This window comes from Melanerpes formicivorus, unplaced genomic scaffold, assembly GCF_026170545.1.
Source record: "Melanerpes formicivorus ecotype bairdi unplaced genomic scaffold, bMelFor1.0.p_v2 SCAF_21, whole genome shotgun sequence".
Classification (NCBI taxonomy): Eukaryota; Metazoa; Chordata; class Aves; order Piciformes; family Picidae; genus Melanerpes; species Melanerpes formicivorus.
The window spans coordinates 6,690,046-6,713,952 of NW_027142373.1; the positions used below are offsets into that span (position 1 = coordinate 6,690,046).

At 53.6% G+C, this 23,907-nt stretch overlaps 1 protein-coding gene across 8 annotated transcripts in view; it reads right to left on the reverse strand.

The window, feature by feature from the left end:
• The window catches only part of BAIAP2 (BAR/IMD domain containing adaptor protein 2), a 49,780-nt gene that overhangs the window by 3,584 nt on the left and 22,289 nt on the right, over window positions 1-23,907 (reverse strand). Inside the window, exons 4-16 of one of the 8 annotated variants that reach the window (XM_068151255.1) lie at window positions 22,185-22,246; window positions 21,786-21,857; window positions 21,304-21,441; window positions 8,973-9,125; window positions 6,827-7,054; window positions 5,946-6,147; window positions 5,287-5,488; window positions 5,120-5,188; window positions 4,721-4,883; window positions 4,387-4,485; window positions 3,069-3,103; window positions 1,342-1,348; window positions 432-522 (exon numbers count right to left, since the gene is read on the reverse strand). In XM_068151255.1, the coding sequence (XP_068007356.1) occupies window positions 432-522; window positions 1,342-1,348; window positions 3,069-3,103; window positions 4,387-4,485; window positions 4,721-4,883; window positions 5,120-5,188; window positions 5,287-5,488; window positions 5,946-6,147; window positions 6,827-7,054; window positions 8,973-9,125; window positions 21,304-21,441; window positions 21,786-21,857; window positions 22,185-22,246 (1,521 nt within the window). Of the gene's footprint in view, window positions 1-431; window positions 523-1,339; window positions 2,274-2,393; window positions 2,516-3,068; window positions 3,104-4,386; window positions 4,486-4,720; window positions 4,884-5,119; window positions 5,189-5,286; window positions 5,489-5,945; window positions 6,148-6,826; window positions 7,055-8,972; window positions 9,126-21,303; window positions 21,442-21,785; window positions 21,858-22,184; window positions 22,247-23,907 lie in introns of those variants that run through there. The other 7 variants (XM_068151254.1, XM_068151249.1, XM_068151247.1 and 4 more) reach the window with 7 other exon arrangements.

The window sequence follows — 23,907 nt, forward strand, 5'->3', positions numbered from 1 at the left end:
GTCTACAAGCAAAAGAAGCTGCTCAAAAAAGTTGACATTAGTGTGGATCGGCACTGTCCCCCAGGAGAAGGCTGAGGACTAGGCACTGATGGGACAGCAGACACTGGAGACCTACAACCAAAGAGGGTGGTTATGGGGAGCAGGGAAGCAGCAGGAGCAGCAGCTCAGCGTCTGCAGGAAGCGTGGCCCCAGCGAGCTGCCCAGCACGGTGGCGGCAGAGCAGGGAGCCGTGCAGCTGTAGCGTGTTCAGCCTGGCAGCTCCCGCCACCAGCACAGGGACAAGCAACGACCGAGGGAGGGGACACACTCGGCTGGGTGCAGGGGGTGGTGAAGCAGAGCGGTGGCACTGTTCCCGCACAGCCCCGCAGCTGGCACCCGCTGCCCAGCACCAGCACACCCAGGGCTCGGCCCCCCCAAGACCATCAACTTACTAACTACGGGCAGGGGCAGCTCAAAACCTGGCCACTTCAACATCGGGGCTGCAAGGGAAAGAGAAGGCAGGTTGGAGGACACTGGGACACGCTCCGACCCCTTGCTGGGAACAGAAGGCGTTGGTTAAGGCGAGGAACCAGGCTAGGAGCCGGCGGCCGCCCCGGCGCAAGACGCCCTGCACACAGAGCCTCCGGGCAGAGGAAACAGCAGGAGAAAGTAGGAAAAGGAGGAAGAGTTGTGTTTATCGAGTTGCTGGTGCTGCCCGACGGCTCCCTGCGAGGAGGGGAAGGAAGGGCACGGCCAGCCAGCAGCCACCTGCGCAGGACAGGCCAGACATGGCGGGGGCTACGGAAGGGAGGGGGGTGGCTTCCTTCCCCCCACCCCAACCCAGCCATCGCTGCTTTCCCACCGCCGCCGTGCTGGGAAAGCGCAGCCGCAGCCTGGGCATGCAGCGAGAGGCAGCATCCCCTCGGGACGCGGAGGGATTTGCCCCTTAAACACCTTTAGCTGCTCCCGCTCAGCAAAGCTGTTTAAAGCCGGGGTGGGGGGAGGGAGCAGGGGGTCCCCCCACAGCCACATGATGCCAAGGGGATGGAGAATGGAAAAACAAATTAAAAAAAACCAATAAAAAAGGCATGGCAATGGGCGATGCAGGCAGGGAGGGGCAGCACGCAGGCACGGCAGCCGAAAAAGACACCGAGGCCCAGCTCAATGCAATAAATAAAACTTTTATTCAAACAATAACTCAATACAGGGCACATTTCTCTCTGGCTTTTAAAAAAAAAAAAAAAATATATATATATATAAGAAAAAGAAAAAGTTTGTTTTCAGCACTTTACAATCTCCATACAGGCTTTGCTAGGCTGGGGTTTTCTGTCCTCCCCTCCCCTCCCCCCCCCCCCCCCACACACTTCCCCTCTAACATTCAACCATTCAGCATGAAATATCCTGGGTTAAAAATTGTTAGCAAAATTCAGACATGGATGCAGGAGGGTCTGGTTACAAGGGGCCCGTAGGCGAGTGTATAAAACAAACTCATCCGTGGGTGTGTCTGCATTGCCAGCACCGTCCCAGTGAACAGGCAACGTGAGAGAGGTCTTAAAAATCACATCAGAAAAAGAAAGCGTGAACAGCTTTGCAGTGGAGACAGTCACAGGCACTGAGGGGCTGCAGCCAGGTGTGGCTAGGGGAGTAGAACCCCGCAGTGCCAGGGTAAGAGGTCCCTGGGTGCTGCCAAGCCCCCCTGACGCAGCTCAGGGGCTGTCTCACTCAAACCCCATTTTAGGGATGCGAGGCACATCCTCAGATGGCCCCGCACCAGCCCTCAGCGCTAACATGAGGTAACAATACCTTGCTACAAAAAAAAATAAATATATATAGAGAGATAGATATTTATAAAACAACCAGGAGTAACCCTCCCGGGGGGGCTGCCCAGCTGCACCCCACGGCCAGCGAGGGAACCCAGCCAAGAAGCAGCCCTTTCCCCGGGGAGGGAGCTCACCGCCATCCACTTCTCCCAGAGCCACCGCAGGGGGTGGTGGGATGGAAGCGGATCAGGCTGAGGGGCAGGCCAGGGGCTGCAGCCTCCCGTGGCAATGGCATCGCGGGCACAGGCACCCCGGATGCTCAGTAACAGTACGGACACCAGAGGCCATGCATATTGTGTTCCGGTCTGGGAGGTTTTTGTCCAGGCTCGTGCGAGGCCCCAAGAGGAGGGATGGGTAGTGCATCGCTAATTATTCACACAGGAGTACAAAACCAGGGTCCCACTACAGTGTCAACTGCATCCAGGCTGCTTCAAAGTGAGCACAGACCGAGCGGCAGTTTCTGCTCTGAAAAGGCTTCAGAAACAAGGGCACTGTGAACACCGGGGAGGGGTGGAGAAGCACCAGTGGTTTTCCTTGAAGATCACAAGAGTTTAAAAATCCCAAAGAAGTCGAGAAAGAGGAAACGGAGGAGAAAGGGGAAGGAAAAGAAAAGAAAAGAAAAAAGGGAGGAAAGAAGCAGAAAGCTCTTCCAAGCAGCAAGGGGCCGCCGCTAGCCAAGGTGTCCTCACACCGTTGATACCAAACTGCCACTGCCGCTGCAGAACAAAGCAGAGGAGACTGCCAGAGGGGCCAGGACTGCCGGCACGCACCGCGACGCAGCTCCACGCCCAGGAGCCCAGCTCCCCGGCATGGCACCACCAGCTCAACCCCTGCCCATCACTGATTGGCTCACAGCTTGTGTCTGTGGGTCTGAGGTTTAGCCCTGAGAGTGAGATGAGGCAGCTCCAAGGCAGAGGGGATGGAGATGGAGCTGCCAGGTGGGAGAATGCACTGGGGAACGATCTCAAGGGTGCACACTCTGTGGCCTCATTGCCTGGGTGCAAGCCCCAAGGGGAATGGCTGGAGAGAGACAACTCTCTCTGAAGGAACACACAGGGTGTGAGGTCAGGGTGGTCCCAGGAGCTGCCCTCCTCAGGAGGTGCTGGGTCACTCCATGCTCACCAGAACCTGCACTGTGTCCTCCACCACACAGCCCCATCCCGGCCACTGCCTGTCCCCTGGGGAGCCCACTTAGGGGACCCCATGGCTTCTCCCAGAGTCAACATCAACAGTTCACTTTCAGGAACACAACAGAAGGTGAAGCCTTACCTGCTGACAGACCTTGTCCCGTAATCATCAAGACCCTGTGGAGAGGAAGGGAGGAAGCATGGTGAGGGGTGAGTGCCATAGGCTCCAGGTGCCACTGGAGGGTCACATGAACAGACCAAAGTGCATTGGGACCCAGGGATGCCAAGGCCAAGAGCCAATGCATTTGGAGAGGAAAGGGAGTTATGGAGATGATTTGAATGGGATTTAGACATGGGATTTGCACCACTCTTTGGAGCAGAACTTTATCCGGCAAGGCAAGGGAAAGTAACTGCTGGGAGAGCCCTGGTCTGCTCTGTCCAGCCCCACTGTGGTGGAGCTCCAGCCACTTTCCAGATACAAGACACTCAAAAAGAGATTGAGCAAGTCTGGAAGACATTGGTGAAATGTTCTGTGGAGAGAGGTGTTTGTATTCACTCCCACCAGAAATCCACAGGAGTTTGGATCATTTTCACCTTCAGCCAGTACTGAATAGCCTTTGCAGTGTGGAAGGACTGCACTGGTCTGAGGAGCACATGGAGACCAAGCTTAGAGGATGTCTCTTGAGGACATTGCTCCTCAGGTGAAGATCTGCCCTGGGACTTGGCCATGGAGCAGCTCTGCTCTCCGTGGGACTGCTCCAGGAAGGAGCAGGAACTGTTAGTCCCTGAGCTGGTGATCCATTAGGGATCACAGGCATGTTCCCACCATCCCAGGAACACTCAGTCACCTGCCAAAAGGCTGAAGGCTGCATAACCACCTCTCCCCCTCCTCACCCCCTCCCCACACCTGTGATCCAGGGATGCCAACATGGCTCATCCCACCACAGTTGTTCTGGTGGGGAAGCCTCACCATGCAAATGGCTCTTGGGTTAAGCTGATCTCATCCACACATGCAACCTTCCTAATATATTAATCAAGAAGCCCTGAACTCATTTTGGAACCCTGCTAAGGGTCTGCCATAGCCCTACAGACTCACCCCAGGTCCCCTCACTGGACCATCCCCTGCTTGAATTGGCATGTGCCAGAGAAAATGCTTCCAGCTGCCTGTGAACAGCCTGTTTCTGGTGGGAGGCTCCCATGGAATCAGCAAGTGTTGTCCTTTGGGGGTTTGCGGTGCTGTTTTGTGCCATTTGCTCCCTGTGCCTTGCCCAGGTGAGCCAAACTGGCCTGGCCTTCCCATCCTCCACTGATGTCCTCTCTCACTGCCTCCCTAACATTCCTGTCCTTCTGCCCCCGGAGAGATGCTCAGTAGGAGATGAGACCCTGGGCAAGGCACGTGGGTCACCAGGCAAAACCTGCCCATAAATCCCAAAGGAAACATTGCTTGGGTTTGGACTTACAGCTGTTGACCTAGTGTAAGGCTTGTAGTGAGCGGAGGGAGGTTGGCAGAGGCCACTGGAATAGTCTTTAATTGCACAACCATAGGGCATTAGGTAGTCCTACAAACAACGAACACAGGTTGGAGAGCAGCCCTCCTTCCCCTGCACGTGCTCTACACCACACCAAGAAGATGCTTTCAACACATTCCATCCTTCTGCTGTAAAACCACAGGTGGGACAGATGCTGCCCATGTCATTGTGCCAGGCTCCAGCAGGGATTAATGCCCAGGACTTTGCTCAAGCATCTCCCATTTATAAATCCCCCCTGAAGTGACAGAAACTCTTGTGGGCTCACCTGGGAGAAGGCAGGCACGGCCACGCTGTATGGCCTCTGCTTGAAGGTGTTGACACCTTGTGCTGGGAAAGCTTGGGAACCCATGCCATAGTCAGGTGGTGGGATGGAGATGTCATCTTTGTCCAGTAAGTTGCCAGTGCTGCTGCTCTTCCCTTGCTGCAGGCTGGGCAGGGAAGATCCAAAGCAGAGCCATCAGCACCAGCCCATTCTAGGCTGAGACCCCCAGGCTGCCAATCCACCCATGGCAGGGAACCCCAGGTGGACAACTCCCCCTCAGGTTGTTCCTGACAAGGTGCATGGTGTCTGGGGGAAGCAGAGTATTCCCATCCCATGGACATGAGCTAACCCTGGGAGTGGCACAGGGACCCACCCAGCATGGCACCCATTTGATGTTCCTACCCTGTGTGGACCCTCTCGCTACCATCACTGTCGAGGACTCGGGTGTAGGAGAAAGGAAACCAGCCCCTCCTGAAAGACAAAGGCAAGAGGTGAAGCCAAACCCATGGTTATCCACGGAGCACACAGGGGAGGCTGCACTGCTTCACCAGCATGGCCACAAGACTCACATTTTTGTTTTCTCACTCTCTCCATAGTGCCAGCCATCCCTGGCTTCTGGTACCAGCAGTGTGATAAGGTCACCTTCCTTGAAGCTCAGGAGGGTGCTGTTATCTCCAGCAGCATGAGAGAAAATGGCCTGCACCCTCGTCCTGCCGTTCCTCTCGAGCCCTGCAGCCATGGAGCTGGAGCGTGGCAGCGTCTTGTTTTCAGCTAGTGGGAGACAGAGACCAACAAGTGCCCCAAGTCCTTGATGCATCCAAGTCCTTGACAGTCTGGCATGACCAGAGGCATGACAGATCTGCCACGACATATCCCTAACCTTCCTTATTTTACCCAAGGTGCCTACAAACCCATCCCCTCTAGCAAGCAGGATCCCAGGCAGGGTCAGGCCACTGCTCCTGGCATCACCCACCAACCATTGCAAAGAAAGCAATGAGCTTCCTCAAGATTTTCCTCCTGGCAACGCTGTTTGAGAGCCACCCAGCCGAAATCTCACACCAGAGCCTAGCTCCACTCATTTCCCAACCTCAGATCCAGAGGCATGAGCAGCACTGAACACCAGAGAGATGCTGTTTATCACTGCCCCCTCAGCATCTCAATGACACTGTTCACCACAGCTGGCATCATGGCAGGCCAGCAGCCCCCAGAGCGAAGGACAGAGCCTCACCTGATGCGTAGCTGTTTTTCGGCTGCACGTTTTTGCGCACTGGGAGTGTGTTGGAGTAAGAGTCACTCAGCTGCTTCTGAGGCTGGGGAGGAGATAAAGATTTGGGCTGTGCTGGCTTCATCTCAGACCAGTGGTTGTACCCGTCACTGTCTGGGCCTGAGACTCCATTCATCACTGGCATGGCCTCCTGTGCCGACATGCGCTAGGGAGAGAGGAGAGGAGGGGGGAAGATGGAGAATGTCTTCATTAGGGCACCCCAGTGTAGCTCCTGCAGCAGGACACTGCTCCGGGGAAGGGGGTTCACAGCACACCAGAGCTTCAGCCTGTTGGATTTAGTTCCCCACCAGAGACAAACTGAGCTGCAGCAAGCACTGGCATCACCCCTATGGTTTTTCTACTGCTCCAAGCTGCCTCTCACCCAAGAAACATCCCCTGAGCTCTACTGCTCAGCTTGTGCCCTCATGTCATGGGGGAGACCTTTTTCTGAAGGGCCTTTCATCCCAGGGGTCACTCCAAACACCTTCTGCTATGGTTATTGGGGTACCTCAGTTCAGACCCACAGCGCTGGAATGAGCCTGACTGGGATCAGCCTGGTCAGATGAGTCCAGCTCAAGGGTTCCCCAAAAGCTTCTCAGGAAGCCCCTACAGCCCCTGCCCCTCCAGATCTCAGCAACCCAGGCAGGATGGGACAGGCTGCCCATCCCCATGCCAGGCTCCTTCCCACATGCCAGGGCAGTGCATGCACAGAGCTGCCCATCCCTTCACATCAATGACAGTCCAAGAAAAGGCAACTTGCTGAGGACAACGGTGACACTGGCCCGGGCTCATCCCTCCAGCTTTGCTCGGAAGGGGAGGACAACTTCCACCACACAGATACTTACTCCTACGAAAGGTGCAAGCTCCGGGGGGACAGGGAGAGGTTTGGCACCAGGGATGGGGTCAGAGATGATGAGGTTGGATTTGGATGTAGACAGAGGGCTGGGCATGATGGTGCCATTGCTGCTGGCAGCCATCTGCTGCATCAGCTGTATAGCGCGGTCCGGGATCTTGTTGGGATCTGAGCAAGACTGCTGCCACAGTGGCAGCTTCTGTGTCAGCATTTCCTTTCCCTGCAACAGAGAAAAATAAGGCATGAGGACACAGGAGTGTGGGAAGACCCCTTCAGCTCTGAACTCCCTGCTGGGCAGTGCTGTGGGGACTCAAAGCTGGCCTGATCCTGGCCACAAGATTGATCGGCTCCTCTGTGCCTGGCACAGGTGAGATAAAACACAGGAGCTTGCTACTTCCAGGCACTGACAAGTCTCTTAGCTAGAAAGGTGTCATGAAAAATGGAAGAGAGAGAAGGAAAAGGTCATTAATCTTCCAGATCATTCTGAGGTATCCTGTGTGGGGCAGCTTCAGTAGCAAAGAGGTTGAAGGAAGCTGGGCAGAGCACGAGGCTCAGTGAGAACCAAGCAACGAAAAACAAATCTGACCAAAGGCTTAGCCACAGGACATGCAGCACAGTCATACTCTGTGCTGTTGCCCAGGTCCTCAGGGATGAGCTTTATGCTTAGAGCTGCTCAGCCCTGATAGCTCTGGCCCTACCACCCTGCAACTAGACCCTGCTATTCCCAGCCCACGGGCAGGACACCAGCAGCCACCCACAACTGTGCTCTGAGTATGGGAAGGGGGTGTAAGAGACAGAGCTGAACTTGCCCTTATTCAGATGACACAGCCAAGAATGAGTATTCCATCATGTGACACTGAGGCAGATGTTCCAAAACACCTGATGTTGTTTCCCAGTCAAGCACTATGTGGACCCCAGCCACCTGCCTAAACATTTCCTTGGGAAGCATGGCATGAGGAGCTGCAAAAGAGCAGCACTGGTGAGCCTGTTGGCTAGCTTGCCCAATAGCTAGCTCACCTGAGGCTCGCCCCACGGCCAAGGGTGAGCCAACACCTGTGCACAGCTTTGCCACCAGTCTCACCTGGAGACATCTCAGTTCCCATGCATTAAAACTCCCTCTAAAGCCAATTTCAAAGTCCTAAAACATTTCCCCACTATCAGCCACCTCGACACCCAGACCACGGCTGCTGCCAGCATCCTCCAGGAGGGTGTTTTTAGCTGGCACAGCCCACGCTGGATGCCAGGCTGGTGCAGGGCCAGACGCCCACATGTCATATACACCCACCATGCCCTGGACAAGTGGCCTGCAGAGCTGCAAAAATCACCCTCCATGCGCTGCTGCAAGTCTTTGGATACACTGTGCCACAGCCATGTTGTGAGTGCCAGCACCCTCGTGCCTGCTGATTCCCTATTCCTGGGGGGATGTCTTCTTTCCCTCCTGCTCTGCAGGAGGAGTTCACATATGCCCAGCATTGATCCAGCCTGCAGCACAGCATTGACTAATCTGAGCTCCTTCTCCTGCTCCCCAGTGCCAAGCACGGTGGTGACAGATGGGTGCTGTGAGCGATGGGGGGTGGCGGTGGGAAACAACCAGAACGAGAGCAGGAGGCTGCAGGAGCAGCTCCGGCATTCCCAACCCTCATCCTGATGGATTCCGCTCTGGGCCGGCACTGGGGGATGCCGCTCCCCAGGCTGGCTGGCAGCAGCTCCAGCCCCTGGCACAGGAGATGAGATCTGCCTGGGAATGGGCAAGAAGGGGGTTGGAGCAGCAGCTTCATCTGTGGTTTAATCCCACCTCTCTTGGCAACCTGTGTCAGTGCCTCACCACCTTCCTTCTCTCTAGTCCCAACCTGCCTCTTAATTGCAAACCATCACTCCTTGTCCCACTGCAGCATGCCCCGCTACAAAGTCTGTCCCCATCTCTCCTACTGGCCCCTTGAAGTACTGAAAGGCCACAAGAAGGTCTCCCATACCTTAACAAGGTAAATTCCCCCTGCTCTGCCCTGTAAGCCACAGGGGCTGTACCAGCTGTGACTTCCAGCGTGCCCACCTGCTCTGAAGCAAGCAGCTGGTGACAAGAGCATCCATCCACCTGGCAACAGGGCAGGGGGACCCGCAGCCCAGTGGCTTCAACTCACCTTGGCATGGTAGGTGATAGCGCTCTTCGCCACTGCACACTGTTTCTCTACCAGGAAGCAGAATCGTCTCCTCTCTTCTGTGAGAGCTGTCTTGTAGCCATCAGAGACGTAGTTTTCCAGCTCACCTTGCTTGTTGCTGATGGCTTCAATGTACTAGAACAGAAAGAGGAGTAGAGAAGTGGCTGCCTCGGTCCCTTTGCCCACCAAATGCAAGGGGACACTGCAGCATCCTCTAAGAGAGGGGTCAGCAGTGTGGCTGTGGGGCTGGTGAGGGGGTTGGCAGACAGGGTGCCCTCAGGGCCACCCCCCCAGCACAGGACAGGCACGCGAGCCTGCACAGTACCTCCACCCCACCCTCACTCAGTGGAGGCCCCCACACAAGGCGCTGACTCAGCGCGTGGGCTGGGAGCAGCGCGGGCGGCAGGACGAGCTGTACCGTGAGCAGCCTCCCTCTCACCAAACGGGCACCGCTGGCAGGGCCCAGGGAGCCTGCCCTGACCGCCCAGGCCTGCCAGCAGCCCCCTGATCATCCCTTTCAGGCACTGTGAAGCCCAGCCCAGGCTAGAACACCTCCAGCACCTCCTCGTCGCTGACTTGCTCCTTGCTGCCCACCGTTGCCTACGAGGATGGGCAGGGCTGTGCTGCCAAGGGTTGTGGTGGGACAGCACATGAACTTCATCACACACATAACCATCAAGTCCAACCCACTCTCTAACTCTACCGAGTCTGGGGCTAGCCTATGTCTCTCAGCACATCTCTGCCTCTTTGAAATGCCTTCAGGGATGGGGCCTGGATGGGTTCCTGCACAACCTGCACTATATTTTATGGTCCTGCTCTGGCAGGGACTCTAAGCAGAGGTCCCTTTCAACCCCTAACATGCTGTGATCAGCAACATCTAAACTATTAGCTCTCAGTTTGCAATTGCCAGACAGCTGTGTGATAAGTGGTGCAGTGGATGCAGGGACAGTGTGGCACATTGGCACAGGACCTCCCTGCTGGGCACAAGCATCAAGGGGGCTGCCAGGGTGGCCAACCTTTGATGTTGCACCCCAGGGCTGTGCCAACACCAGGGCCCTTCTCAATGCCAGGCAGAGACATCACAGACAGCAACATGAAGTTGTTCTGCTGGCATGGGCTCCTACTTGTATGACTTCTGCCAGCATGGCAGAAACTTTGCAAATGGCGTACGGGGCATGGAACTGGCACACAGGGCTAGGATGGGGGAACCCAGCTGCTCAGGCTGCCAAGTGTGGTACATGGAAGGGTTTCAGAGCAATGCCCAGGGCTGCTGCTCAGTCACACAGCACACTGAACACATGGGATGTCCCCAGCTGCCAACACAGCCATGGTCCCTTGATCCTCTTGAGATGGCCCTAGTTACATTGCAAGGAGCTCCCACCCTTCATGTTGCACTGGGAGAGCAGCCACAAAGCTTTTGAGGACCATCTCGCTCACTCATCACTGTTCTGCTCTGTGACAGCTCCTTGCCACCGGCTCTTTCTCGGGACAGCAGCTGAAAAGCCACAACCAACCATGCAGCCCAGGTACTCCTAAACCTGTTTCAGAAGGTCTGAGCTTCTTTGAGAAGGGAATTAAGAACTGGAAATTCAGGGCCTAAAGCAGCTTTACTTCTTGCTTCATGTTTAACAGTTATTTTTAGCATGCTACAATATTTATTAGCAGACATAAAATGGAACAAACCTCAACAAAAGCAGCAAGATTAAGTGACATCCCAGACTTCAAAGGAGGCTTATTTCAGAGCTGGAGCTCCTACTGTTCCCATCCTGCTCAGAGCATCCTCCCTCAAGAACAAACCCTGTGCAGGGCATGGGCCAGACCCATCAGGTTTTGGATCTCCCCACTTGCACCAACATGAGTTGGGGGAAAGGAGGTCAAGGAGAATCCAGTAAAAACCCAGTTTGCAACCAACTACCTCATTTCAGGGAGAATTGTTTTTCCCTCAGATGAGAAAATCCAGCACAAATGGCTGCATTTAGGAACAGAAATAAATGAAGGGAACCGAGCTGATGCCATGGGGCACAGAAGCAGAAATAATGGAGGCATCTGTATCATCTCCAAGTGAAGCTGTAGGGACAGCTGAGCCAGACTGGGCTAGAGAAGAGGGCACTGGGAAAGCCAGCAGCAGGCAGAGGGGCACTGGGAAGAGGCAGCAGCAGCAGCCCCGGGCACGTGTGGGCGAGCAGGAGCAGGCGGCCGTGGGAGGACGCTCGGCACCGGCAGGGAACACATCGCTCCCCGGAGTGGGCTCAGGGCAGCCACCTCCTCCCGGGTATTATTAGCCCCGGGAACAGCACAGGGACACAGCCCAGGGGCATCAGCCTGGCAGCAGTGATGGGCAGACGAGATGAAGGGTTGTCCCAGCCTGCAGAGTCACTGGCTCTCCCAGACGCTGGTGCCCCAACCTCTCCGATGCAGCAGCTGGGACAGACAGAGACCCTGTCACCACACCACAGGTAGCAACACCTGGGACAGACCAAGCTCCACTGCTCCCCAACCCCTGCACCACAGGCAGCTACTGAAAGTGTCTTCTTCCCTCCTCTCCTGAGGGAAGCAGTGGAATGATGCTCCCCCACCCTCAGAGCCCTGTTTCTGGAAAGGAAAAGCCCTGACAGCACCCAAAATAGCAGGAGCACACCCCAAACTCATCCTGCTTCAATTACTAACTGGGCCATCAAGAACAAGGTGGTGAGGAGTGAAATGAGTCCACACTGCCAGCTGTTTGAGTTCAGTAGCACCAGGACCATCCCCACCACCACCACCCTGGTTTCCCCCGGTCAGACAGAGCCATGCCCCAGGTACAGCGCATGGGCAGGACCCAGCTCCAGTCCCCAGCACACCACAAGGAGGAGGGGGAAATTCTTCCTTCCCTGAGCCATGTCAGATTTTTAAATCACAATTGAAACACACAACTTCAAGCCTTATTTTACATCCCTGATTCCCATCTCCTTCCTCAGGTACAGTGGTAATTATTTTGCTGAAGGCAGGCTCGCCTTCATGGCTGCAGCCTGTTGGAACATGTCGGTTTGCAAGCAGAGAAGCCTGTGCTCTAAATTTAGTATTCTCAGCACTTTATATACTTTATGTAAATATGCCTGACGTGCCATTGATTTATTCACAGCCTTGATTTCTTTCTTTCTTTTCACATATATATATTTTTTAACAGGTTTATACATGACAAAATGGCCAGCAACACTTCTTGCTCGCTAGGGAGAGTTTGGGGTTAGGATTTGCTCAAAATGACAACTGGGCTTTCAAGGGAGGGCACAGGGAGACAATTTAAACACAAACCCTGTGTGAATGTGACAGATGCACAGGGAAAAGGAACATGCAAAGCATGATGTTAAGATCTCACTACTCTATGCCAAGGAGAAGTGTTGGCTTTGATTGTTGAGCGATGCTTTACCTGTGGGCCAGGTGCTTGTCAGGCTCATGGCTGCTGCTCACAGCTCCTCTGCCCAGGGATGGGGGGATCCTGCTTCTACTCCCCACATCTTGAACCACAGCCAAATGCATTTGCTGGATTGGCAGTACCTGATAACTGGTTTAAGGGCCATAGGAAGGTGCCTCTGTGCTGGTCTCTGCATGCTTGGGCTCCACAGCTCAGCAACATCCTCTTCAAAGACCATACCAACAAGCACAAACTGCCCAAGCACTGCATTTTAAATGCAGACCTTGATTTAGGCTGTCAGCTTCAAATTCAGATTTTTAAGCATCTTCTAAAAAAAAAAACCCTCAGTTTAAAGGAGGAAAAAAAGCAGCCCAACAACCAACCATTTGCAACTGGAGCACTCAGAGGGGCAGGGAGCTGGCCAGGGTGGTGCTCGTGGTGACCACAGCCATGCTGAGGGCCAGAGCACACTCTGGAGCCACCCAACAACTCCAGAAACCTTTTCTGGGTTTCTAGGTTGGAGAGGCCTCAAATAACTCCCCCATCCCCCCCACCTCTGAACACATCCACTTCCAATTCACCAGGAGCTGCTGACCTAATTAGCAATATCAGCACGCGGCAGCGCTGGGCGCAGCCGGACCAAGGGCTTGGGTTAAGATGCTGCCACGGCTCAGTGCCAGGAGCCAGAAGAGCTTGGGCTCCTGCCTGGCCCAGGAAAGCAGTGATCCTGGGGAGGGAGAGTCTGGTCCCTGCAGCCCTAGCTGCCCCAGGGGTGGTGGCTCAGCCAGAGACAACCCCCCCCCCCCCCCCCCCCCCCCAGTTCAACCCCTCCTGGCTGCCTGGTGCTTGGTAGTTGAGTGATGCTGGAGCAAAGCTTGGCCATGCAGGGTCCAGCTAAAGCTGGGCAATCTGCAGAAGCCACAGCAAGTTACCCCAAAGGGTCAGACAGTAAACGAGGAACAAGAAAACATGAAAGAAGAAACAAGGTGCTGCAAAATCCCCAGCTCAAACAGTCAATGACAGCCCTGGCACGGGGCACACAAAAGCCCTGCTGCTTACACTAACATCTTCCCTGTGCCACTCCAAAGCTGACAGCTGGAGGTGTGTGAAGATGAAAGAACAGCCAAGAAATGTCAAGACCTGAGCACTTTTCAAGTGCATGCTACTGTCAGTGCAGTTATTGTAGGTGAAACAGCAACATCATTACTGAACTTCAGTCAAGCCTTTAATAACCAACCATCCTTCACGGATAAAAATTAGTTCAAACTGTTCTATCCAAGTCAAGAGCGTGCAAACCGCTGCAAAAAATGAGCCAAGGGCAATGCTAATCACTACTGCACTGAGCATGACTGAAGAAAACATCATTACAGACCTTTATCAGGCATAAGATATGTTTGCCAGTGCCAGTAACAGAGCAAAGGACCAGTTCCGGGAACAAGAGAGATTCAAGAACAGGTAAAAGCCTTCCTGGGGCCTCCACCTGATCACTGTGGGCACAGCGATCAGTTCTAAGACAAGAAAACCAGCAATACCACAGGGGAGCATGTGGTGCACCCGCTTCTAGCTGGCATCAGGAGTGGTGCAGACCAAGGAGGGAATGATGCCTCAATATTGGTTCTGAATATCAGGCTCTCATCTTCCTCAGGGCAGCAGGGAAGATACAGTGGAAACAGGGGAAAAGAAAGGACTTAGAGCTGTGCCAGATTGATGCAGTAGGCATCATACCTGTAAGGAATGAACACCAAGAGAAGGGAGGATTTATTTAGGGAACCACAAGGGAGAATGATTAGAAAGCAATGGGATAAAATAAGAATGAAGTTAGGCTGATTAACAGAGGAAGAGCATCTAAGCTGTTGAATAGACTCAAGGAAAAAGTGCTGAAACCCTACCACAGCACACAGCCAAACCAAGGGGAACAAAAAGCAGCCTGGGGATTCTCAGTCCTGGGGAAGGGGACAGTTTTTGCTCATTCCCAGAATTTACTCCTTGGGTGGAAGCTAGTGAGCCCTGGAGGTGACTCAGGGAACCTGACATCCTCTCCCATCTCTCTTCAACCTTCATCACTGGCCAAGTGTGGTACAGATGGAAGAGAAGGTTGGTTTGTTTAGCCAGAGTGATTCAAGCCCTCGCATGTGAGCAGCACTTCTCAGCAGAACAAGGCCAGGAGGGAGATCAGGGCTTGGAAACGGGCCTGAGGTGGTCCAACATCTCTTGTAATAAGGGAAACAAAGCAACAGACCAAACCCTCTTCTGCATTAGAAAACATCTATGTGTGTCACTGTGGGATCTGAAACTTGGCACTGCCTTTTGCAAGGACAAAGCACCCAGAAAGCCATGGCATCCCTACTGCTGCTGTTGGATGGCTTCTGTGCACCTGCCACACGACCACCCCAAAGCTCTGCATCCTTCCCAGGGAGAAGACGACCTCCCTCTGTCTTGCACAAGCACCAGCATCTCCAGCCAAGAAGATCTTCCAGTGCTGGCACCCACTGTGCTGCCCACCAGCCTCCTCCGCTCCACCACCCTGCAGCCAGACGCCTCCTCCGGACGCTGCCGAGCTGATGGTTATCAAAGGTGAAATCATTCCCAGAGCAGCAGATCCCAGGGAACCACAGCCCTGAGCCGAGGCTGCCAGCCTTCCCTTCCTCCCCTGAGCAGGGCTGTCTCCCCATGTTACACTGCCTGTCTCACACATCTGCTCACTGGGGCATCAGCCTCATCCCTCTCACTGCTCCTCTAAGGCAGCATCCACGCACACATGGGAGATTACATAAAGGGTACAGAGCAAACAGCAGGCAACTGCCTCCTGCAGCCAGCTCTGCGGGGGCTTCACAATCAGCTGCTTAAAATGCTCTCCCTCATTACAGGGACACCTCAGCTCAATGGCTCAGCTCACGAGCTTTGGTACCAAAGTGCTCAGCAGATGAGGCCCTGATCCCCACAGGCATGGGGATCAAGGGATGAGCTTTCCAGAAGAGGTGTTTGAGGCAGCCCAGAGGAAATGAATGACAAAATGTTTTGGGTTGGAAGGGACCTTTAAAGGTCATCCAGTCCATCACCCCTGCAGTGAGCAGGGAGATCTCCAACTAGAGTAGGTTGCTCAGAACCTTGTCCACCTGGAATGTTTCCAGGGATGGAGCATCTACCGCACCTCTCTGGGTAACCTGGGCCAGTATTTCACCACCTCACTGCAAACAATTTAATGGAGACTAAATTTCCCTCTTTTAGTTTCAAACCATCACTCCTTGTCCTGTCACAACAGGCCCTGCTAAAAGGTCTGGCCCTATCTTTCTTATAGTATCTTGTAGTTTGGTATCAGAACACTCAGACATGGCCCTGACCTGCACAGGCACGGGGACCGAAGGACCAGCTTTCCACAAGTCAATGCTTCCATTGAACACAGTCCAGAGCTGAAGCTCAAGACTTCATTCTGCACATTTGCAGCAGCTGCTTATAGATTTGTGGAGCCATTTTCAGGAAACCACACTTTGTGCTGGAGCCTGAAGCTCAGCCAGGATGGGAGGGATGCTGCCAGCCAGCCAGCCACTATGGCTGAGCCAACCCACCCTGGCCACAGTCACAGCAAGGAGAAGACCGAGACTTTCCTCCTCCTGGTGCTGTCTCTTTCACAGACACAAAGTCTGAAGAAGCTGCTGCAGCACATGGCTCTTGCAGCATCATGCCTGGAGAGAAGAGAGTCCAGTACCTTGCCAGAGCAAGGTGTGCCAAAACCCCACCAACACCCAAAGCCTCTGCAGACCCTCAGGGCTACAGCCCCACGGTAAGACTTGCCAATGTCACCAGCACACGAGTTTACAGCTGGTGGAGGAAACAGAGGCAAAAATACTACAGGGGATGAGCTCTCTGGTAAGGTCCTGAGACATGAGCAGATAATGCCACCAAGTCACACAGGCACTCAGGTGGGGATCCCTCAGTCTCAACCTGCCCAGGGCAAGGAGGACACATGCATGCTGCCTATATGTTGATAGTCACTCCATCCCAGACCTATCAGAGAATCTTAGAATTACATTGCTTGGAAAAGACCTCTAAGCTCCTCAAGTCCAACCATTGACCCACCACCACTAGAGCCACTAAACCATGTCCCAAAGAGCCATGTCTATACCTTTTGGAACACCTCTAGGGACAGTGACTCCGTCTCCCATGAAGCATTTTCCTTCCCTGCACCTGCTGGGTTTGGACACCCAGCCTAACTCAGCTTACAGCACACCAAAACCTGGAGTCACCTGCAGCCACAGAGCTTTTACATAATTCTTCCCTATTTGACTTTTACATAAGCTCTTGTAACCTGGTTTGTGCAATCTCCTTGTCAGTTAGAGCTTCTTGACCTACACCTAAAATTATTTCTCCTGGTGGGAATATCAAAATGAGGTTTCAATTACCAAAAGAAATAAAAATCTCATACCCACCCCACCAGGTTATTTGGCACAGTGGTGTTTAATACTTAAAACATTCCCAGAGGAGCAGGTGGAGGTGTGGACAGCAGAAGACACAGGAGCTGAGCCCAGCCTCCTCAGCCTGCTTCCCCTGGTTAGGAACAGGGAGCTCACAGGGTTGGGAGAAGCAGGGAGCTCCCTCAGCCCACCTGGAGTTACTGGGGTGGCTGCTGGCCAACAGAGGCACACAAAGGCCCTTTCCCCAGGTCAGTCAGAGCTCTTCACCGCACCCAGCCGGCTTCAGCTTGGCTCTTTAGGAAGAATTACAGTCGGCTTCATCTCAGCCCAGTGGAGAAATCCAATTGTTCACAGCACTAATATGATTTGATAAATAGTTGGAACCAACATAACTTCATTGTTGGGCTGCTGATTCAATCAAGGTCCTAAACTCATCGTGACCTTGATTTCATAGCTTGATCACAACCAGCATTTAATGCTATTACAGCGGTCTCGCTTCCTTGGTGATTGTTTAATCTTAATATTGTTTTCATTCTTCTTCATGCAGACGTGCAGTGAATGGAATTGGTTTATTCTCCTGGTTTTCAACACAGGTTGAAAAAAACCCCTCAGTGACTACATAAGGAAGATGAGACATCTGAGGCAGTTAGCTGGCCCAGCTTTCATTCCTTGTGTGTAACAAAAGCTCTGGGCTGATTCATAAGGAATAAAAAGCCTGGCTTTATTGTGACTTTCAGCAGCAGCAACCCACAACCGCAGCATCTCCCTTGACCATGACAAAGTTGTGGAGATGGAAAAATCATTCCTGCAGCCTCACTGCACTTGGAGCTGTTTTTAAGCTACGTGAGTTGTCTTTGCTGCAAACCACGAAGGTATTTTAAATCCTCCCCCCATTTGAATCCTGCAATGCCTGTCCTCACCTATTAAACTCCAGAAAGCAAGCACAAGAGACAGTGGCCAGATGATGTGGGACTTGCAGACAAGCCTGGATCAGCTCTCTCCATGCTGATGAAGCTCAGGAAAAGCATCCTGCAAGTGCTCATGAGTATCATCCCACTGCCTTCTCCTGAGCAGACCACAGCTTCCATGATGCCAAAGCTACTGCTCACCAGTGACAGTTCTGTGCAATGCTGGCTGAATATCAGCATTTACTTCTGCTTTATAAGGGGGGAATCCGAACTGAAGAATCCCAGGTGAGATGTTTGGGTTGCTCTGCTGGGCTTTGTTCAATCTATCATGGAGCCTGAGCCATGCTGGCACCCTAGAGCAGGTGAGGGCTGTCCTCTGCCACACCAGAGCCTGAGCATCCCCAAATCTCCTCTCTCCTCTGCAGATGAAGCTACAGAAACATTGTCCTAGAGCTCCCCAAAGGAGGACAGCAAAGCCTTTCCCACCACACTCATCTCACCCACCATCGTGCTGGCAGGTGATGACAACATGGTCATTCCACAAGGAGTGAACAGGCAGAAAGGAGCAGTTCTGTTTCCCGTGGCATTAAATATGAAGAGAAATGATGACAGAGCACCAGACTTCGGATGCTGACTACTACAGTAGCTTAAGTGGATGAGTCTTCAAGAGAAGAGTAAGATGTTACTGCTTTATTGAAGAGATGACTGATGCAGCTACCAGGACATTTCCATCGACAGCAGCTTCTCCCATTAAGCAATCTGCAGCAAGCCCATTAGAAGAGCTCTCTCCAGTTGTTGTCTGGTCTGTCTGAGGTCCCCAGGCACCAGCCTGATGAAGTCTTCAGCTTCCCGCAAACACCATGAGGTACCTCCAAGGAGGCTGTTGGAGGTTTTTACAAGCTGGCCGCAGGGGTGGCCCTGGGCCAGCTCAACAAACTGAAGCATCAGCTCCCCAGGGTGAAGTGTGTGCTTCTCCTACCCAGTTGAGAAAGACTTTTGTGGAGCAAAGCCCTCACAATGCAGCATCAGCAACTCTGCAGATGCTCTTGGTTCAGTAAGCCTGGTTTGGCTACACCCTCTCCTTGGGCTGGTACCAACACCTGTGCAGCTCTTGGCTGGACCAACCCTTCCAGCAACCCCCAAGCTCTCTGATGTCCAAGCAAAGGGATGAACAGCATCAATGATGGCCCAAACCAGACTTTTTTTTTCCTGTAGAAAAGAAATACCAGCACTGCAGCCAGCAGAGAACAGAAGGGAAAGTGCCCTTTTGGCTGAATTCAGCAATTTAACTTTGTTTTTTGATCTGGGAGGGGTGGAGGGTGGAAATGAGAAGCAGCAGTTGAGGAGTCTCATAGCTCTTTAAGCCCAAAAGCCATCAGAAGGCTTTTTGAGAGATAAGCACTTCCTAAATACTTACTGCTGAAAGATTAACCGAATGAAAGGCTTGATCCTGTCTCCCGGCCCAGAGCAGCCCTGCTAACAGGACTATGCCATCCCTGCCACATCACAGCAGAAGGATCAAGCCGTCGCTCCTCTGCCAGCTATACAAAGCCCATTGCTGGGATGAATTTTTCCCTCCTCCAACTCCCAGTGTGGGATGGGGATCCTTGCACAGCAGTAGCCTGGAGGGATTCATCAGGAGAGGACAGGCTCTGGCAGCAGTTTCCTTCTGTTGTCACTATCAGCAGCTTTTGCAGGTGGGGAATAACCAAGGTCTGATCTCCAGGTTGTCCCACGCCGAGGCTTGTTGCCTAACAGCTTTTCTCGCTCAGCAGGAATTTCAGAGCAAGGGTTTGTGGGGACACTGCTGCTCAGAAGTAGTTTAAGCTGCTCAGCTCTCAAGAACATGCCAGCTCCCACCTGGGCAGGCAGGACAGCTGCTTCTGATGGGCATCAGCACCTTCCCAACACTCCAGACAGCTGTGCCCCCTGCAAGCAGCTGCACACCGATGACTATGGATGCATTTTTTCCCCTTCACTGCTTATTCTGAATCACACCACAAAGGGAGTGACTGACTTCCCAAATTTTAGTGCAATTACAAATGTCACTTCCCCAGCACAACCTTCACAGTAGCTCTCTGCCAATTACTTGAAATGCCACCCTGTACACAGCCCTGGTGAGGGAAGTGCCACCAACGTTCAGATCCCCTTCAGCAGACACCCATCATTCTGACACATTACCAGCCTGTGGCACCCAGTAACAGATCCTGCTTCATGCATCAGAGACAAGACATGGTAATTCCTGGCTTCAGGGTTCATCTTCCCCTTTTCAAGGTGCTACTCACATTGCAATCATTCACCAGCCTTAGCTCAAGTAGCACCAGGAGGACTTTCAGCCAGAGCAGGTTTGCAGGCAGGTGTATCAATTGTTTGTTAAAGTTTGCCATGTTCAGCTGTGCTCTGGGCAAAGCCTGAACCAAAGGTCACAGACTTCAGAAGACAGAACCATAGAATTGTTTTGGTTGGAAAAGACCTCTAAGATCATCAGGTCCAACCACCCACCTAACACCACCACGGCATTAAACCATGTTCCCAAGTGCCATGTCTACAAGTTTTGTGAACATGTCCAGGGGCAGTGACTCCACCTGGGCAGCCTGTTCCAAGGCCTGACCACACCTTCCCTAAAGAAATTTTTCCTAATATCCAACCAAAATCTCCTCTGGCACAATTTCCTCTCATTCTATCACTTGATACTACAGAGAAGAGACCAACCTCACCTCACTACAAAGATGTAAACATATCAGCAACCTGAGCACTGCAGCCCCTCAGCACATCTCCAGCTCTGCCAGGGATGCGCTCTGGATGCTCTTCTGAACCATCCCAGCCCCAAATCCCTGCCTGCAGAGAACCCCAACGCCTCAACCTCTGAAACACGCCCACCCCACACCCAGACAGGTGCTGTGAGAGACCCCAGCCCCGTGCAGCCTTGATTAGCAAGCGGTGTGTGGGTTGGCAGGGGAGCCCACACCACGATCACACTGCGCTGATTCACCGCAGCCGCCCCCAGCCCGCGCTGCCGCCCCAGCGGGCTGGGGGAAGGGGCACCCCAGCAACAGGCACAGCAAATATTGAAGTGAAACACCATCCAGAGGGAGATGGATCTGGCACAACAGAAATTAATGATCTTTTTGGGTTCATTCATTGAGCAGCGAAGGAAAAAGCAGCAAGGAGCAGCCGATGAAGCAGGGTTAGTCACGGCCCGGCACAACATCTGCCAAGCCCACAGCCTCCCCGCTCTGCACCGTCCTCCCCCGAGGTGGCCATGAGACCAGGCTGCTCCCATCACTGGCTGTCACCCCCTCCCTATCCACACCTCCCACACCCCACCACGCTCTCCCCCCTAGTGCTGTTTGCCTGCTCCTCCGCAGAAGGCGGCCAGCCCTTATCTCAGCGCTCACAAGAGCCAGGCCACCCCTGGCATGTGGCACCAGGCATTCGCGGCTGGCACAAGAGGGGGGCTGGTCCCCTCCCCATGATGCTGCCATGGGGCTCAGCCCCTCAAGGCAATGCCAGCACAAGGGTGAGAGGCTCATGCGTCTCCCTCCCTGACACCAACAGGAGGGCAAGAGGCTCATGTCTCTCCCCTGTGCCCAGGGTCCTACCTGCAGCTCCTTGTCAGAGTACTTCTGGGGGTTTTTGCTGCCTTGGCTCTTCTTCCGAAGTTTCTTCAGCTCTGCCTGGCACTTGTCGAGGGAGTCCCCCTTGCTCCTTTGCTCTGTCTGGTATTTCTTCAGTGCAGCCTGGATGTGACAGGAGAGAGATCTGAGCAGCCAAAGCTGAAGTCCAGCCTTAGCTTCTGCTTTCAAGGGTGGGCAAAAGTAAGCAGAAGTTCCCCAGCCTCTGTGAGAAGTGGGCTCCCCACAGCCCAGAGAGTAAACAGAGCTGCAACAGTCTGACAGCGGGGAAAACGCTGTTCTGTGTGTGTGGAAATGTGGGTGATGGCCATGGCCCATCTGTAACCAGGGACATGAGCAACGTCTGGGCACAACCATCCCTGAACAGGGAGCTGGGCAGCAGGAATGGGAGACATAGGGATGCCCACACCAACATTTGAGCTTCTGGGCTACAGGAGTCTGTAACTCACGCTCAGGTATCGGGAGTCCAGCTCCACCTTCTGCTCCAGCTGCGTCAGGAGCTCGTTATGGAAGGACTTGAGCTGCAAGCAGAGAAAAAAACCACATGGATCCTTGGTGAGGTCTGGCAAACCCTGCCCAGGCAGCACAGCACCAGGCAGGGGAGAGGGTCTGTATAGACAGAGCAGAAGCTGACAGCAGCATAGGACAGATGGATGCTCAGAGGGGGACCCAGCAAGGCAGAAAAGCAGGTGCCTGAACAGAGCAGACCCTTTGCAGTTCAAGTAAGTGCACTTCAGAGGGGTTGGTATCACCCAGATGTGACATGGAAAACTATTTTGCTCAGCTGCAACACTGGCAGAGTCCATGACCAGGTAGGGAGCCTGTCATGCCCATGCCAGGGCACTCACCATCTCTTCCAGCTGGTTCTGGATCTGCCTGTGGACTTCTGCCATCTGGAAGAGCACATCTCCTGTGAAAACAAGACATGAGGAGGGGGCTTGAGGCGCCAAGCTTGGGGAAACATCCCAGGGCTGTGGCAGGAAGCAAAGAGAGGTCTGCAGCCAGACCCATGGGTGCTCTGGACCACCTCCAGTGCCCATCTTCAGGGAGCTGTAGACAAGCCCTATTCATCTGAGACACTTAGTCACATACACCTTGTGGAGCATGAAGAGGAATGAAGGACATATAGCAGTGGGACCTCAGCACACAAGAGCAGCCCTGCCCATGACCCATCATGCCATCAGCCACCCCAGCTATGGTACAACTCTATGTGTGCCAATCCTTAGCCTTATCTGCAGGAATGTGACAAAGAGGCCAAGGATTATGAGACCTCTTTTGGTTTCTCGTCTTGACTTGAGCATCTAGACATTGAGAGGAGCAGGTGGAGACAAGAGATGCTGCATTAATGAGATTGCTTCCACTGATGTGCTCTCAGCTGCACAGAGCACCCTCATCCCTCTCCCCCAGCAGCAGAAAGAGACAGCCTCAGGACTCAAGCCAGGACACAGAGCTGCAAATGGAGCTAAGTCTCGGGTTGATCTTTGCCTCCAAACCACTGGACCTGTTCAGGCTTAGCAGCTGAGCCATGCACAAGCAGCCCTGTCCTGGGCGAGCTGGGCGGTGAGGGCACAGCCATGGTACACAGCCACAGGTCAGCCCCATGAATGACTGCCCACAGCTGAGGGATCCCAGCTCTGCTTTGTCTCTTCCTTTGATTTTTTTCTTTTCAGATACAGCATGTGCCAGGTCACACACCCACTATGCTTTTCCTGGGAGGAAGGGCAGTGCCCTGCCATAGCAAAAGCCCCACACTGCTGGAGCCAGACACACACGTGAGAGCTGGAGCCAGCACCATCCCCAGGTCAGAGCAAGCTCCCAGGGACAGCTCAGCTCAGTCAGCTGTTTGCAAGGGCTGAGTTAGGAAACTCTTAATCCCAGCATGGCAGGTCACAGCTTCCCAGGAGGCTTCCAAACCACATGGAACTGTTGGTAAACTGAAAGCCCTGTGCCATTATCTCCAATTGCTCCAATTTCAAGACTCAGCCCTTGCAGGTCCCACAGCCAGGATTCCCCGTGGCGTTCACAGAGCCTGTCCAAAGGGAAGCAGCATCCCACATCCCATGCACAAAGGAGGAGAGCAGAGTCCAAAGTGCCTGGAATAATTCAAAGTGCCAAACCTACCTGTGAAAGTGTACAGTGGAATTTTAGATGAGGACAGCAGCCCCGGGGATGGGAAATGCCATGGAAAGAGACACCAGCCCTGGAACCCCAGTGAAGAGAGGGTGCAACACTCTTGAGGCTGCTCAAGGTGGAGGTGGCAGCTCCCACCAGCAACAAGCCTGGGAACCAACTGGACATCTGGGGTGAGCAGCCACAACCCTAATCCCACCTGATGGCACCTCCCTGGCACAAAAGGCTCCCCAGCAGCCAAGACACACAGAGTCCAGGTTTGCTTCCACTGCCCACTCCTGTCCTGCCAACACTGTGGGTTTGGTGTATTTAGACAGCGCAGGAAGATGCAAGTCCTCTGTGGATGACAGCTCCATCCTGGGCTCCAGGACAACTACATCCTCTGTTCATGGAGTCAGATCTCAGACACAGCGAGGTTGGAATGAGCCAAGTGTCTTACCA